The sequence below is a fragment of the Aythya fuligula genome, chromosome 14, assembly GCF_009819795.1.
Source record: "Aythya fuligula isolate bAytFul2 chromosome 14, bAytFul2.pri, whole genome shotgun sequence".
Classification (NCBI taxonomy): Eukaryota; Metazoa; Chordata; class Aves; order Anseriformes; family Anatidae; genus Aythya; species Aythya fuligula.
Window position 1 is genome coordinate 11,079,207 of NC_045572.1, and position 13,672 is coordinate 11,092,878.

Here is a 13,672-nt window from a genome sequence, read left to right on the forward strand (position 1 = left end):
CGGGGCGGGCTGCGGGCGGCCCCCAAGATGGCGGCGGCGGCGGGGGCCACACCCAAGATGGCGGCCGCCAGCCGCCCTCAGCCCCAGGGCTTCCCTCTCGGCGCCGCCTCACGCCTGAAGGGGGCACGGAACCGCCCCGAGCCGCCGGCCGCCGGCCCCTCGAGCCCGCGGGGAGGCCGAGGCGGCTCCGCAGCGGCTCCCGGCGGCGGCGGGGAGGGAAGGAGGGCGGGGGGGAGGTCCCGGCGCTGATGTCAGCGCGGCCGCCCCGCCCGCCGCCGCAGTGACAGCTCCGCCCGGGCCCGGCGGGGCCGAGCCGAAGGCAGCTGGGGCTGTGGCGGCGAGGGAGGGAAGGAGGAGAGGAGGAGAGGAGCCGGCCATGGCCGACGACTTCGGTTTTTTCTCCTCGTCCGAGGCTGGCGGCGCCGAGGAGGACCCGGCCGCCGCTTTCCTGGCGCAGCAGGAGAGCGAGATCGCGGGCATCGAGAACGACGAGGCCTTCGGGCCCGCCGACGGGGAGGGGGCCTCCGCCGGCACCGGGCAGGCGGCCCCGCAGGAGCCCGGTGAGAGCCGCCGGGCTCCGGGAGGGGGGGAGGGGGGATGCGGGGGGTTTGGGGGATCCCCGGGGGGGGTTTTGGGGGTCCCCTGGGGGGGTTTGGGGGTCCACGGGGGGTTTTGTGCCACACACAGGGGTGAGGGGGGGCCCCGTGTGCCAGGCTGGAGGCCTGGGGGTGTCTGTAGGGGCTGTGCTTGGGTGCCAGGCTGGGGGCTCCTTCCCCTGAGCCCCGCGGTGTGGGGTGAGCCCTGAGCCGGGCACGGGGCGCTGACTGCGTTAGACAATGGTCAGACAATAGATGAAGGTGCTAAGCCTCACCTCGTGCCTCCGCGTGGCCCCCAGCCCTAAAGGAAGGGCCTTCGGTAGGTAGCAGGAGCCCCCGGGTCTCCCATCCCCACGAGGGCATCGCTGCCACGATCCTCCTGCCCCTAACGCAGGCAGGTCTGCGGGGTTCCCATTGCTGCCCGTGTTGCGGTGGTTTCTCCTTTCCGCCCACGGGGACCTGCAGAGCCACGGCTGGCCCAGAGAGGTGCTGCTACATGCAGGCAGACACGGGCTGGGTGTAGCTGGAGCTGCGGGGTGAGCACCACGGGGACGCTGCCGGCTCGAGCTGCTCTGGAGCCACGCCGCATCTCCTAGCGCCTGCAGGCAGCCCAGGGCCTGTGCTTAAGCCTGGTCATCGCCAGGGAGAGCTCAGGGCCTGGAGGGGGCTTCTTTTAAAGCCTCCTTGCCCAGCAGCAGGGAGCTGAGCGCCCTGGGGCTCGCCTTGTGGGGTCGGTGTGCAGCTCACGGGGCTGTACGTGAGCTGTGGGTGTCTGCAGCACCTCGTCCCCAGCCCTAACCCTGCAGCTCGCTCCCCCTGGATGGGCTCCTGAGGACCCAGATGTGCGTCCCTGCCCTCCTCCCTGCTGGTGGAGCGTGCTGTGTGTCTGTCTGTCTGTCTGTCTGTGTGGCAGCTTCTGCCTTTGGCAGACCTGGGGGGGGTCAGGTTGTCTGCGTGCAGGCAGAGCGCTGCCTCCCACCCTGCTCCTGGGACAGTTGCCCTAACCTTCAGATAAGATTTAAAAAAAAAAAAAAAAAACAGGCAGTGAAAACACCATAAACACACAAGATGCCCGGAATGGCTTGCCTTGGGAGGGAGGTGCTGGCTGAATCCCTCCAAGGACAGGAGCCCAGAGCTGCTGGCCCAGCGCCCTCCCACATATTCCCCACAGCAGCAGCTCAGGGGGGGATTTGTAGGGTTCAGGGCTCTGACAGCAGCGTGGCAGTGCAGCACGCTGCCTCTTTCCCCTGGCTGCTCCAGGCAGTCTCTGGACCCTGCCACCTTGCTAAGCCCTAATGTAAGACCAGTGTAGGATGTTCAGCTGGTGGCCCCCACGTGTGGGGCAGTGGGAATGGGTGTGCGGGGCTGCAAACGGCACGGCCCTGTCCCCCAGGAGCTGACCTGTCACTGCTTCCTGAGCACCAGCCCTTCTGGGATCACCTGCAGCTGCCAGAGCTCTGCTCATCTTTCTCTTCCTTTTTTTTTTCTTCTAGCTGGTTTCCAGAACGGGGGAGCTACTGTCAACGGTGATGTTTTCCAGGTGAGACCCCAGCCCCTTGCTCTGGCCCCGTGGTGCTCAGGGGGGTGATGTGAGCAGGGGCACAGCTCTCTGCTGCCCGGCCCCCGGGACTGCTTGTGCTCGCCGGCCCCAGAACAGCTCCTGGCAGCCCGTGTCTGTCCTGTGGTGGGTTCCTGGTGCTCTGTTCTCACCCCTGCTTGAAGGAGAAGGGCTGGTTCCACTGCCACAGCCCCTGAGGTTTGGAGTTAAGGCTTTGAGACTGGCCGAACCAGGAGCATAGCTGTGGCCTGGCTGCCAAGCCCCACAGCATCTCATTTCCCACCAAATCCCCTTCCCCGTGGCCAGGAGTGGGTCAGGGCACCCCCTGCCTGGGTCTCAGCTCCCTGGGGAGCCCCAGGGCAGGCCGTGCAGGCTGCAGGAGCTGTGCCAGCACCCTACAAACCCTTCCTTCACCCCATTTGGTGCCCAGCAGCGCGGCACGGGCATCTCCCCTGCCTAATCCTAATCATATCAGCGACGGGACAGCCTTAATGAGATCGGGGATCTGGGAGGAGAGCCCTAATCCCGTGGCTGAGCTGCGTCAGGCTGGGTGTCCCGGCCAGCGGGAGGCTTTAGGAGAGGCGCAGAGCACGGTGCTGTGCCCTGAGCTGCCCCGGGGCTGAACACCAGCAGCGAGGAGCCCGGCCCCGTGCTGCCCGGGGGGGAGCTGCTGCTGAGGGCGGGCTGCTGGCATCCCGCAGGAGTCCAACGGCCCCACGGACGCCTACGCGGCCATAGCCAAGGCTGACCGGCTGACCCAGGAGCCCGAGAGCATCCGCAAGTGGAGGGAGGAGCAGAAGAAGCGCCTGGAGGAGCTGGGTGAGAGCCGAGCCCCGTGCTGGGGGCACTGGGAGCTGGAGGTCCCTTCCCTGCTGCACCCCGGGGGCGCCTCGTGCCAAAAACCAGCCCTCCTCGGAGGCGGAGATGCCTTTCTGTGGGTGTTTTAGGGGGAAAAGGGGACGGGGCGGGGGGCTGCCTGCCTGACGGGAGCTGTCGCACCCCGGCCCTAGATGCTGCCTCGAAGGTGACGGAGCAGGAGTGGCGCGAGAAGGCCAAGAAGGACCTGGAGGAGTGGAACCTGCGGCAGAACGAGCAGATGGAGAAGAACCGGGCAAACAACAGGTAGGCCGAGAGGCTGAGGCAGCCAGAACTGCCCTCCTGAGGGGCCGGGGGGGCTCTGTCAGCACGCTGGGGCTCAGCCCTGCAGAACCAGCACCTCGCCAGGCCCGGGGAGAGCCCCGAGGACACCGAGCAGCTCTGGTGGCCCTGCAGAGCCGCAGCAGGATCCCAGGGCCTCCTGTCCACGCGTGGGGCTGGGGCTCAGCACAGCTCTGGGGGATTTTCAGGATTTCCTGGTGCCGTGGGAGGCCGCTAACCCCCTTTCTGTTTCTCTCTTTCTAACCCTCTGCCTGCCTGTCTGCTCCGCGCTCTCTCTCTGTCTGCGCCTCGGGGTAGGATCGCTGACAAAGCCTTTTACCAGCAGCCGGACGCCGATGTCATCGGCTATGTGTAGGTGCCTCCTGCAGGGTCCGGGCTCCTGCCTTTTGGTTCTGCAGCCCCCAGTCAAGGGAAAGGGGTTTTGGGGGGGGTGTCGGGCTCCAGTGAGGTCCCAGAGCATCTCCGAGGGCTGGAGGCGCAGGAGGAAAGCGGAGCTCTTGGGATTGCCCCTGTGGGGCTGGCTGTGGGGTTTGGGGCCTTCTGGGGACAGCCCCGAGGGTGGAGGGTGCTGAGCTCAGGGAACCGGGGCCGGGATGGGTTCTCTGAGGGAGGAGAGGGTCTCCTGGGCAGGGGCTGTGCCGCTGACAGCCCTCAACATCTCCGCAGGGCCTCGGAGGAAGCGTTCCTGAAGGAGTCCAAGGAGGAAAGCCCGGGCTCCGAGTGGGAGAAGGTGGCCCAGCTCTGCGACTTCAACCCCAAGAGCAGCAAGCAGAGCAAGGACGTCTCGCGGATGCGCTCGGTGCTCATCTCCCTCAAACAGACGCCCCTGTCCCGCTAGTGCCGCCCGGCAGGGCCCGGCCGGGCCTTGAGGGGGGGGGTCCCTGGGTCCCTGCCCTCTGCAGTCGGTGGTTGTAACTCTCCCCGTGGTTTTCCTTTTTGCTTCAGGGTGCGTCGGTCTCTTTCTACACATATTTATTACTGTGGCATTTCCCCGGGAAGCTGTTAGCAAGGGGATCCCCCAGCCCGAGCCGTGCCCGGGGCCTGACACCCCCTGGGTGCTCCCCACCTCATTTGGGGCTGTGCGTGGAGCAAACCTGCCTGCCTCGGGGGTCCCAGAGGGATCCTGGCTCCCCTCTGCCCTCCTGCGGGGTGTAGGGCAGGGCTGGGGGCACAGCCCAGACCCTGCTTCACCCCACAAGACCCCGTGGGGAGCCCAGGTGATGCCACAGAGCTGGTGGGAACGGAGGAATGTGAGTGTGGGCACCCCAAAAATCAGCAGTTGTGGTGTCTTGTGCCCTGTGGTGCTGGGTGCTGGGAAGGGGGCACGGGACAGGAGTGCAGGGTGCTCCCCGCCCCTCTCCCAACGCCCCCGACTGTTGGGGTGCCAGGTTTTGGGGGCCTGGGCTCTGCTCTGCTCCTCCCCCTGCCCGGAGGAGGGCAGCTGGAGGCCGTGTGGCTGCAGGGAAGCAGGTAGGAGGTGTGGCTGCTGCGGGGCAGGGCGAGCCTCCAGCTCCCTTAACCCGGGCAGCCGCTCTCGGGCTTCTCCCCGGCCCAGTTCCCGCTGGGTTTGCGCCCCAGAGGCAGCAGGGCAGGGTGCTGCTCCCATTCCCACCCCATAAGGCTGCTTTCTCCCCTTGCTGGCGGGACTGGTGGTGCCCCCCAGCTGCGAGGGCAGCTCTGCTCATGCTGGGAGCGGGAGCAGGCAGCACAGCACATCAATCAGCCAGCAGAGCCTCGCTGCAGAGCCCTGCTCCCCCCCTCTCCCTGCAGAGCAGCTGAATCGCCTCTGGCTGCCTCCCGGGGATCAGGAGCCCCCTGCGACCCCGGCTGCTGCGTCCCCAGTGCTGGGCGGGGGCTTCCAGCCCTCGGGGAGCGGCGCCCACAGCTCTTCTACATCCCCTCAGCTTCGGTATCATGTGCCCGTTCGAATCACCTGTTACAATAAACCAACATCTCCAAACCGTGTGTGCTGGAAATATCAGCCAGGAAGCAGGATTTCTTCGGGGAAAGGCTTTGAGCAGGCAGTGAGGGGAAAGGGGGAGCTGCGGGGAGCAGCGCGGACTCGCCCGGCGCTGCAGTGGAGCTCACCCCTTTCCCTCAGCTGGGTCACCAAGGCATCGGGTTGCCAGCAGGTGACGCGTGACGAGTGACAAAGGGAACAAATTTTACCAGGCTGCGACAGCACCGGGATGCCTGGCGGGGCCGCAGAGCCTCGGTGAGACACCCCACTGGTGCTCCAGGAGGATAAAGGCGAGAAAGAAACACCACAGCCCCAACATCAGGTTAACGAGGGGTGTATTAACCGCACTGCCAGCACCCCAGGGCTCGCGGGAGGCTCTCACTTCCTTGCCTTCATGGCCGTCACCACCATGCCCCCCAGGAGGGCCGCGAAGGTGAAGCCCTGGGCCAGGATCCGCGCCCGCATCAGCAGCTGCGAGCGGCGCGTGTGGCCTCGCTTGAAGCTGATGAGGCCGTAGGTCAGCACGCCCACGGTGCAGAGGCAGCCTGCGGGAGGAGGGCGGAGGGACAGAGTCAGCGGGGACAGGCGGTGACTGCGTGGGATGGAGCCCGGCTGCCCCCGCAGCCTCCCCTGCCCCCGCCCGCCCCGTTACCCCAAGCCCTGCAGCCTCCCCCCAGCTCCAACCCCAAGCCCTGCAGCCTCACAGCATGACCGCGGTGGGGAGAGACCTCCAGGAGCACCTCGTCCAACCCCTCAGCTAACACAACCGCAGCCTCCCCCCTCACAGCCTCCTCTGCTGACCCCAAACCCCTGCAGCCTCCCCTCACGGCCTGCCCCCCAATCCCAGCCCCTCACAGCCTCCCCCCCAGCTCTAACCCCAAATCCCTGCAGCCTCCCCCCATCCTCCCCCCAACCCTAATTCCTCACAGCCTCCCCCTCCCCACTAACCCCAAATCTCTGCAGACTCTCCTCACAGCCTCCCCCCGACCCCAGCCCCTCACAGCCCTCCCCTTGCAGCCCCCCCATTACCCCAAACCCCCGTCAGCCTCCTCTCCCAAATCTAACCCCGAACTCTCACAGCCTCCCCCTTCAGCCTCCCCACAACCCTAATCCCTCACAGCCTCCCCCTGCAGCCTCCCCCCTCACAGCCTCCTCTCCTGACCCCAAACCCCTGCAGCCTCCCCTCACAGCCTCCCCTGACCCCAAATCCCTCACAGCCTCCCCCCCAAATCTAACCCCAAATCCCCCCAGCCTCCTCCCAGCCTCCCCCCAACCCTAATCCCTCACAACCTCCTCCCCTGACCCCAAATCCCTTCAGCCTCCCCCCAGCCCCTTTTCAGCCTCCCCCCACCCCAATCCCTCACAGCCTCCCCCCGCAGCCCCCCCCCGTTACCCCAACCCCTTCACAGCCCCCCCTGCAGCCCCCCCCTTGCCCGCAGCCCCTCACCCAGGGGCACCAGGGGGTTCTCGCGGGTCTTCCTCAGGAACTTGTCCCCGAAGCCCTCCTCGCGGAACACGGGCAGCCCGCTGGGCCCCAGCGGCGGGGGAGGCCCGGCCTCCATGGCTGCGGGCGCGGGGACGGCAGCAAGCTTGGCCCTCCCCGCCTACCGTAGCCGGTAGCCGCGGGGCACTCTGGGAGTTGTAGTCCACGGGTAGGGGAGCGGAAAGGCGGTGCCCCGCGGGCCGGACTCCATTTCCCGTGGTGCCCCGCGGCCGGGCCCGCCGCGCGGTGTGTGTGTGTGTGGGGAAGGTGGGGGGGCAGCCATGCCGAAGGCCAAGGGGAAGAAGCGGCGGCAGAAATTCGCCTATGGCGTCAACCGCAAGCGGCTCTACCGCAGCGCCCGGCGCCGGGCAGCGCCACGCATCGAGTGGTGGGCGAGGGGGGGCCGGGGGGAGGGCGTGGGGAGGGGGTTTGAGGGGGTGTGGGGGGGTGGGGGGGCTGTGAGGGGTCGTAGGGGGGTGTGGGGGGGCTGAGGGGGTGTGGGGGGACGTGGGGTGGGGGTTGGGAGGGTTGGGGGGCCTTTGAGGGGGGCGTGGGGGGGGCTAGGGGGGTGTGGGGGGTGGGTGGGGGGCTGAGGGGATCGGGGGTGGGGGGCTGAGGGGGTGTGGGGGGACGTGGGAGGGGGTGAGGGGGTGTGGGGGGGCGCTGAGGGGACGCTTGGGGGGCTGAGGGGACGTGGGGTGGGGGCACGAGGGGGTGAGAGGGTGTGGAGGGGTTTGGGGGTCGTGGGGGGGTGTGAGGGGTTGTAGGGGGGTGGGGGGATTGAGGGTTGTGTGGGGGGTGGGCTGGGGGTTTGGGGGGTTCGGGGGGCTTGGGGGTCCTGGGGGGGCGTGGGATGTGTGGGGAGGGGGCTGGGGGGGACATGGGCTCTGTGGGGGGGGTGTGGGCTGTGGGGGGGTGACCTGAGGCTGGGGGAGTGAGGGCCGTGGGAGGGGGTGGCAGTGGGCCCCTGGGGTTACTCCTCGTGGGGACACCCGCGGTGAGCCCCTGCCCGTGCCCTCCCAGCTCGCACATCCGCCATGCGTGGGACGCCACCAAGTCCGTGGCACAGAACCTGGCCGAGATGGGCCTGGCCGAGGACCCCAACAAGGCCGTGCCCATCGCCAAGAGGGGGCTGCTGGTGAGTGCGGGCGGGACGGGGAGCGGGGGCTGCCGGGGTGGCTGTCCTCATCAATATCTAAGGCATTGCCGGGGGTAACGGGGCATGGGACGAGGCTGAGGACCGGCACTCAGCCTCCCGGGACGTGCCTGAGCAGTGGGATTGGGAGCACTGCAGGCTGGCTGCGTAACAAAATACCAATACCAAAATGCCAGCCTGGCTGGCGTTGGTGGGTACAGGTGGCCTTGGGAAATGTCACGCAGGTGAAAGGGGGCTCGATGGCTGCAGGCGCTTCTCTCTGCTCGGGTGAGGAGCCGTGCTGTGCCACCTGGGCTTGCCTGTGCGCCGAGTGTGCAAAGAAAAGGCTCTGGTTAAGCCAGGGGAGATGCCGTGGTTCGTGGTGCTGTTAAGACTTCTGGGAGCAATTTGTGGGGTGAGCTGTTTTCCAAATGGCCTGTGTTTGAGTTGCTTTCTCTCATCCAACACAGGGAATGGAGGTGGATAGCAGTGGGCAGGCGGAAGGGAAGAAGATTGTGCGAAAGCCCTACGTCCTGAACGGTCAGTGCTGCTTCCGTCCCCTTGGGGGCTGCCTTGCCTGCCTTAGCAGGTTTTGTGCTGAACCTTGCTGCTCTCACTGCGTTTAGGGCTCTCCCAGGGCCCCATGAGTTGTTCTGTCTCTCAGCATTGTGTTGCAGGACTGTCCTTAGTGCCTGTCCCGTGCTGGGGCAGGGAAGGTTTTTAATTCTTGTGCAGTCCTCACTGCAGAGGTTTTAGGATGTGAGTGTGCACAGGGTGCCCCCGGCAGCAGTCAGCCAGGCTGGAGCAGAGCTGGGAGCCAGAGGAGCAGCTTGGCCTTCCCAGCGTGTCCTCAGCCTCGTGAATTCCCTTTCCCTCCCGTGCTGCTTTTTTGTAGTACCTGCAGCCCCAGCAGGACTCCTGTCACTGCTAAACTCGCTGGTGTCTCACACCAATGGGACAAAAAACTGCAGTGCCCTGCTCTGAGTGCTTTAGCGGTGGTTTAGGGGCAGCAACAGCAACAGCTCAGCTTCCTCCTCACCATGTGAGCTGGGGAGCAGCAGCAGCACTGACTGGGTGCCCGCAGCATGCCCAGAGAGCTCTCACACTCATTTTCCTGCCCGGGCAAGCACGGAGCTGTGCAGCAGGAGCTGCCTCCTTCCTGCAGGACTGGCAGGGTTTGATCATGGGAGCAGGCTGGCTGCTGCCCTTTGAGGCGCTGCTGGCGTTGCTCCCCTGCCTGCCTGCATCACGGTGTCTGTCCTGTGCCTAGAGATGGAATATGAGGCCAGCCTCCCCGAGAAGAAGTCCAACACGCTCTCACGGGACCTCATCGACTACGTGCGCTACATGATTCAGAACCACGGGGAGAACTACAAGGTGAGCATCGGCTGCCCTGGAGCGTGGGGCGCCTGCAGCAGCTCGCTCCTGGCTCTTCTGTGGAGCAGGAGTTGCCAAACGTCCCCGCTCGGGTCCTGTTGTGTGGGCAGCTGATGGCTGAGGGGATGCGGTGCTTGGAAACTCATCCAGATCCGTGTCTGGCAGCGGTTGCAGCCTCCTGGGAGGGCCCTCGGGACGTGGCTGCCACGGCTGCTGTGCTGGTTTGGTGTTTGCTCACCGCGCTGTTCCCTGACCTGCCCTCCCCTTGTCGCAGGAAATGGCTCGCGATGAGAAGAACTACTACCAGGACACGCCCAAGCAGATCAAGAGAAAGATCAACGTGTACAAGAACTTCTATCCCGAGGAGTACAAGGCTTTCGTTGCGTCGCTCAAGCAGGAGAAGATGGATGTGCAGTGACTGCCCCTGATTTTCCCTCAGGTCTGCCTGCCAGCACAGGCCTGGTGCCACCGTTTTATGAACGGAGAGGGCACGGCCGGGCAGGTGACGGCTGCTGCCAGGCTGTTGTTCCTGGGGCCGGGGCAGGCTGAGCTATGCAAAGCCTCTGGCGGAGGAGGAAGAACCTTCGTTAGGCAATTAAAACCTTCGTTAGACAATTATAACCAGGCACAGACGGCTCCTGGCTGCGGCTCGTGGCATCGGGACTGAATGTGCTGCGCTGCTCCCTTTCTGAGTGGGAGCCAGCGCTGCTTTTGCCTTTTTTAAATAAATTACTCTCCCATGCTGGTAGGAATGTCTCTTGTGGGCTTTCATTGCTGCTCTCGCTGGGCACAGTCCTGCTTTGAGAGCTCATGGTGCCGACGTGCAGGACAGGCGCCAGATGTGCTGTACTCTGTGGGGCTGGGCAGTGCTGGGGGCTCTGCCCTGTCCCTGTGAGCAGCAGAGCTGGATGTGTGTGCTCTGTGCTCCCCACAGAGCAATCTCCGTGCCTCCAGCTTCAGGAGACCGGGCTGGGGACCCCTTCCCTGCCAAGGAACGAGGGCAGACCAGAGAGGTTGACCTCTTTTATTGGCAAGAGGAAGGAGCAGCCGTACAGAGGGTGTCCCAGCAGACTGGCCGGCACGTAGTCCCTTCCCCAAAGCACTCCCCAACTTCTAACAGTTTTCCAGGGCCCAGCACTGCCTGGCAGCAGCCCTCCCACCCGCAGGCACGGCTGTCTGCGGCTCCTGAGCCCTGAGGAAGGAGAAGAGCAGCGGGGCGACTTCCTACCGAGCAGCAGCACATCCTCGGCCCGTGTTCATAGCAGGGCTGTGTGGTGCCTGCTTTCACCTGCTCGACAGGGCTTTATTTTAAAACAGAGGTTGAGGAAGGGTGAGCTGCGTGCAGCCCGAGCTGGTTTTTCCCACAGGCGTGCTTTTTGGGCAGGAGAGCCCACGCAGCCCTCATCAGCACGGGAAAGCTGCGAGCAGGGGGTGTTTTACTCCCCTTGTTTAGGGCTCCATCAGCCACATCAGCTCCAGGGAGGCCAGGGGTGGTGTGAGCCGTGCTGCCTGGGTCCTTGTTGCCATCACAGCAGGACCAGGGACTTGCTCCTGCCCCCTGAGAGCTTCCTGGTGGCTGCTGCACTGCTCTGTGCCTCTCACCTGCCCTAGGGGAGCCTGCAGGGCAGCTAGCTCAGTATTTGAGCCCCGCTATCCCACAGGGCTGCGCGTAGCTGCAGGGCCCTGCCCTGTGCTGTGTTCCCTGCTCACCAGGAGGTAACGGTGCTGCTGCTGCCTCCCAAAGGAGGCTTCCCCCCTTGATTTAGGGGGGTGGCTGCCCTCTCCCCTGCTGCTTGTGTCCCCGAGGGCAGCCACACATCAGCTCAACCCCAAACCCCGCAGGGCACGCGCCGCGGGACCTGCCGGCGAGCCCCAGCTCCAGCAGCTCCCAGCACGTCCCAGTAGGAGCCGTTCTGGGCTCAGGACTGGGACAGCAGGCTGACCAGCAGGCTCCTGAGGTGCAGCACGCTGGTGGCCGTGCTCAGGCTGGCCCAGGTCGCGCTGGTGGGCAGGAGGAAGAGCTCCCGCTGGCCACCCAGCGCCTGCAGCTCCAGCTCCTCCCGCAGCTCCTCCGCGCTCAGGGCGTCGCTCTTATCCTGCGGGGGGACAGGAGGAGGCTGGGGGGGGCTGCGTGGCCCCGAGCCCGCGGGCTGGGAGCCTCATGGGTGGCTGCCAGGAGCCCTTTGCTGGTGGCTGGCCGGGAGCGCTTTGCTCTTGCAGGGCGGTCACTTGGATGGGGGTCAATGGGAAGCAGCCGCAGGCACGCGTTTGGCTGCCTGCCTGGGCAATCTGTCAGCCCTTGGGGATTTTGGGCACTGGTGCTCTCCGGGAACTCGTTAGCTGGGACACGGGGAGGCGCCCAAATGAGGACTGGCAGCCGCGCATTGGGACAGGCTGTGGGAGACAGCCCCGCGAGCGAGGGTTTTGCAAGAGCTGGGGGATTTGGGGCGTTCAGATTTCCCCTTGGGGTCCCACAAGAGAGGCAATTTGGCCGGGAACACCCCCCGGGGAGCTGCAGGGGGGCACCCACCTGCTTGTTGGCCAGCACCACCAGCGGCAGCCGGGGCTCCTGGGCCAGCAGTGCGTGCAGCTCCTGGCGGGCCGTCAGCAGGCGAGCCCTGTCCACGGAGTCCACCACGAAGACCAGCACGTGGGCCCCGCTCAGGTAATGGGACCAGTACGCTCGCAGGTTCTGGCTGCCGCCGACTGTGAGAAACAGGTAGGATCAGTGCCTGTACGTAGGGGTGAGTAAGGTGGCCGTGTCCCCTGCATCCCCACAGCCTTCCCCCGGGGAAAACAGGGAGCCTTACCCTCCAGCAGGTCCATCTCCAGCCCCTCGACCTGCAGCTGGGCAGAGTTGAAGCCCAGGGTGGGGGGGATGCGTTTCCTGGCCGTCTGGCTGCAGATGTAGTGCAGGACGCTGCTCTTCCCCGCTCCGTCCAGCCCCAGCACCAGCACCTGCTTCCACTCCACCTGGGGGGCAGCAGGATGAGGGGGCTGCTTTAGGGGCTGGCTTGAAACAAGGGGCTCCCCCCAGGCCCCCTTGCCCCCATTCCCAGCCAGATGGAGCCCAGGGGTGTCCATACAGCTTCCTTGCTCAGCCGGGAGTGCTGGGGGGGTCCCGGTGCTTCCCCCACCCTACACACCCTTCTCCAGCTGGGTGGGCTCCGAGGGGGCTTCGGACACCCCAGGGTGGGAGGTGGAGGTGTCCTGGGGAACACCCTGAGGGAACCCAGACCCCGTGCACCTTCCCCACCCTGCTGGGCTCAGCACTTCGGGATCTCCCTGCTCCTTCCCCATCCTCGGGGGGGATCCCGGTGGGCGACCGTCCCCGCTGCTCGTCCTCACCGTGCTGCCGGGGGGGGCTCGGTCCCGCAGCTCCTTCACCTCCCGCTCCCACCAGCTGTCCCAGCTGGCTCCCAGCTCGGTGTCGCGGAAGTAGAGCTTCCAGGCGATGAAGAGGAGGGAGCCCAGCGCGACCACGGCGGCCCCCAAGGCCAAGGTCAGGTCGCGGAGAGCTCTGGGGGGAGCCATGCGGCGCCGTGCGGCCCAGATGTGCAACCTGCCGGCCCTGCAACCTGCCAGATGTGCAACCCCGCCACCACCGCCGTGACGTCCGCCCCCAGCGTCACCGCCGAGCTTAAAGGGGAACGATGGGAGCCCGCCGGTGGGGTGGGTGGGGGGACTGGGAGGCTTGGGAGAGGGTCCCGGGGTGGGTGGGTGGGTGGTGGGGGGATGGAGGGAGGGAAGAGGGAGGAGGGAGGGGTGGCGGGGAGGTGAAGGGGGCGCGGGGAGATGGGGAGATTGGGAGGAGGAGGGTGGGAGGCGATGGTGTGGCTGATGTTGGAGCTGCTCTGAGCCGCCCCCAGCCCCACAGTGGGTCTGGCGGCCTGGTACGCTGTGCCCATATTGCCCAGCACCGTGCCCACTGCCCTTGGGCTGCTTTGTCCCGCTAAAAACACACAGCACACGATGGCCCCGGGACAGCCCAGCTGCAGGCAGCTGTGTGGCCTCATCCCAAGCCAGATCCCAGCCTTGGGGTGGCTGCGGTGGGGTGGCAGGAGACCCCCAACCCCGCTGAGGTGGGGGGAAGTGGACATGGCCTGAGAGGTGCTGCTGGCGGAGGTGGCACAGAGAGGGGCAGGGGATGGCGGCGGGTGGCAGGGCAGCACCCACAGCAGGGCTGTGCAGGCGGTGAGGGCTGGGGGGGGACATGGGGGGCATGGGGGACATAGGGGGCATGGGGGACATGATGGAGTAGCCCCATGTCTCCCCCACCCCCTGCAGCATCCTCGAGCCCCATCCCAGCCCCAGCACCTCCAGCAGTGCCCACCCACAGCCCCTCATAGCCCCTCATCGCCCCTCATCGCCCCTCATCCCCCCCATCCCCTCACACCCCCCAATC

At 66.3% G+C, this 13,672-nt stretch overlaps 4 protein-coding genes across 5 annotated transcripts; 2 read left to right on the forward strand and 2 right to left on the reverse strand.

Annotated features, from left to right (window-relative positions):
* The first annotated feature begins 267 nt into the window (after nucleotides 1–267).
* CLTB (clathrin light chain B) lies at nucleotides 268–5,288 on the forward strand. 2 transcript variants are annotated; one of them, XM_032196951.1, is made up of 6 exons: nucleotides 272–560; nucleotides 2,090–2,136; nucleotides 2,856–2,973; nucleotides 3,165–3,276; nucleotides 3,610–3,663; nucleotides 3,979–5,288. In XM_032196951.1, the coding sequence occupies exons 1-6, from the start codon at nucleotides 377–379 to the stop codon at nucleotides 4,148–4,150; spliced, it is 687 nt and encodes a 228-aa protein (XP_032052842.1). In that variant the 5' UTR covers nucleotides 272–376; the 3' UTR covers nucleotides 4,151–5,288. The 2 variants fall into 2 exon arrangements, with proteins under 2 accessions (XP_032052843.1, XP_032052842.1); XM_032196952.1 differs by lacking the exon at nucleotides 3,610–3,663 and having other exon boundaries at nucleotides 268–560.
* Nucleotides 5,289–5,590: 302 nt separating this feature from the next.
* On the reverse strand, nucleotides 5,591–6,879 carry HIGD2A (HIG1 hypoxia inducible domain family member 2A). Its single transcript, XM_032196954.1, has 2 exons — nucleotides 6,720–6,879; nucleotides 5,591–5,817 (listed from the first exon to the last, which is right to left on the reverse strand). The coding sequence occupies exons 1-2, from the start codon at nucleotides 6,832–6,834 to the stop codon at nucleotides 5,651–5,653; spliced, it is 282 nt and encodes a 93-aa protein (XP_032052845.1). The 5' UTR covers nucleotides 6,835–6,879; the 3' UTR covers nucleotides 5,591–5,650.
* Nucleotides 6,880–7,007: 128 nt separating this feature from the next.
* Nucleotides 7,008–10,015, forward strand: NOP16 (NOP16 nucleolar protein). Its single transcript, XM_032196850.1, has 5 exons — nucleotides 7,008–7,143; nucleotides 7,779–7,893; nucleotides 8,361–8,430; nucleotides 9,161–9,267; nucleotides 9,542–10,015. The coding sequence occupies exons 1-5, from the start codon at nucleotides 7,037–7,039 to the stop codon at nucleotides 9,683–9,685; spliced, it is 543 nt and encodes a 180-aa protein (XP_032052741.1). The 5' UTR covers nucleotides 7,008–7,036; the 3' UTR covers nucleotides 9,686–10,015.
* A 1,168-nt stretch (nucleotides 10,016–11,183) lies between these two features.
* Nucleotides 11,184–12,859, reverse strand: ARL10 (ADP ribosylation factor like GTPase 10). Its single transcript, XM_032196966.1, has 4 exons — nucleotides 12,616–12,859; nucleotides 12,078–12,240; nucleotides 11,798–11,973; nucleotides 11,184–11,363 (listed from the first exon to the last, which is right to left on the reverse strand). The coding sequence occupies exons 1-4, from the start codon at nucleotides 12,799–12,801 to the stop codon at nucleotides 11,187–11,189; spliced, it is 702 nt and encodes a 233-aa protein (XP_032052857.1). The 5' UTR covers nucleotides 12,802–12,859; the 3' UTR covers nucleotides 11,184–11,186.
* Between the last annotated feature and the right edge of the window lie 813 nt (nucleotides 12,860–13,672).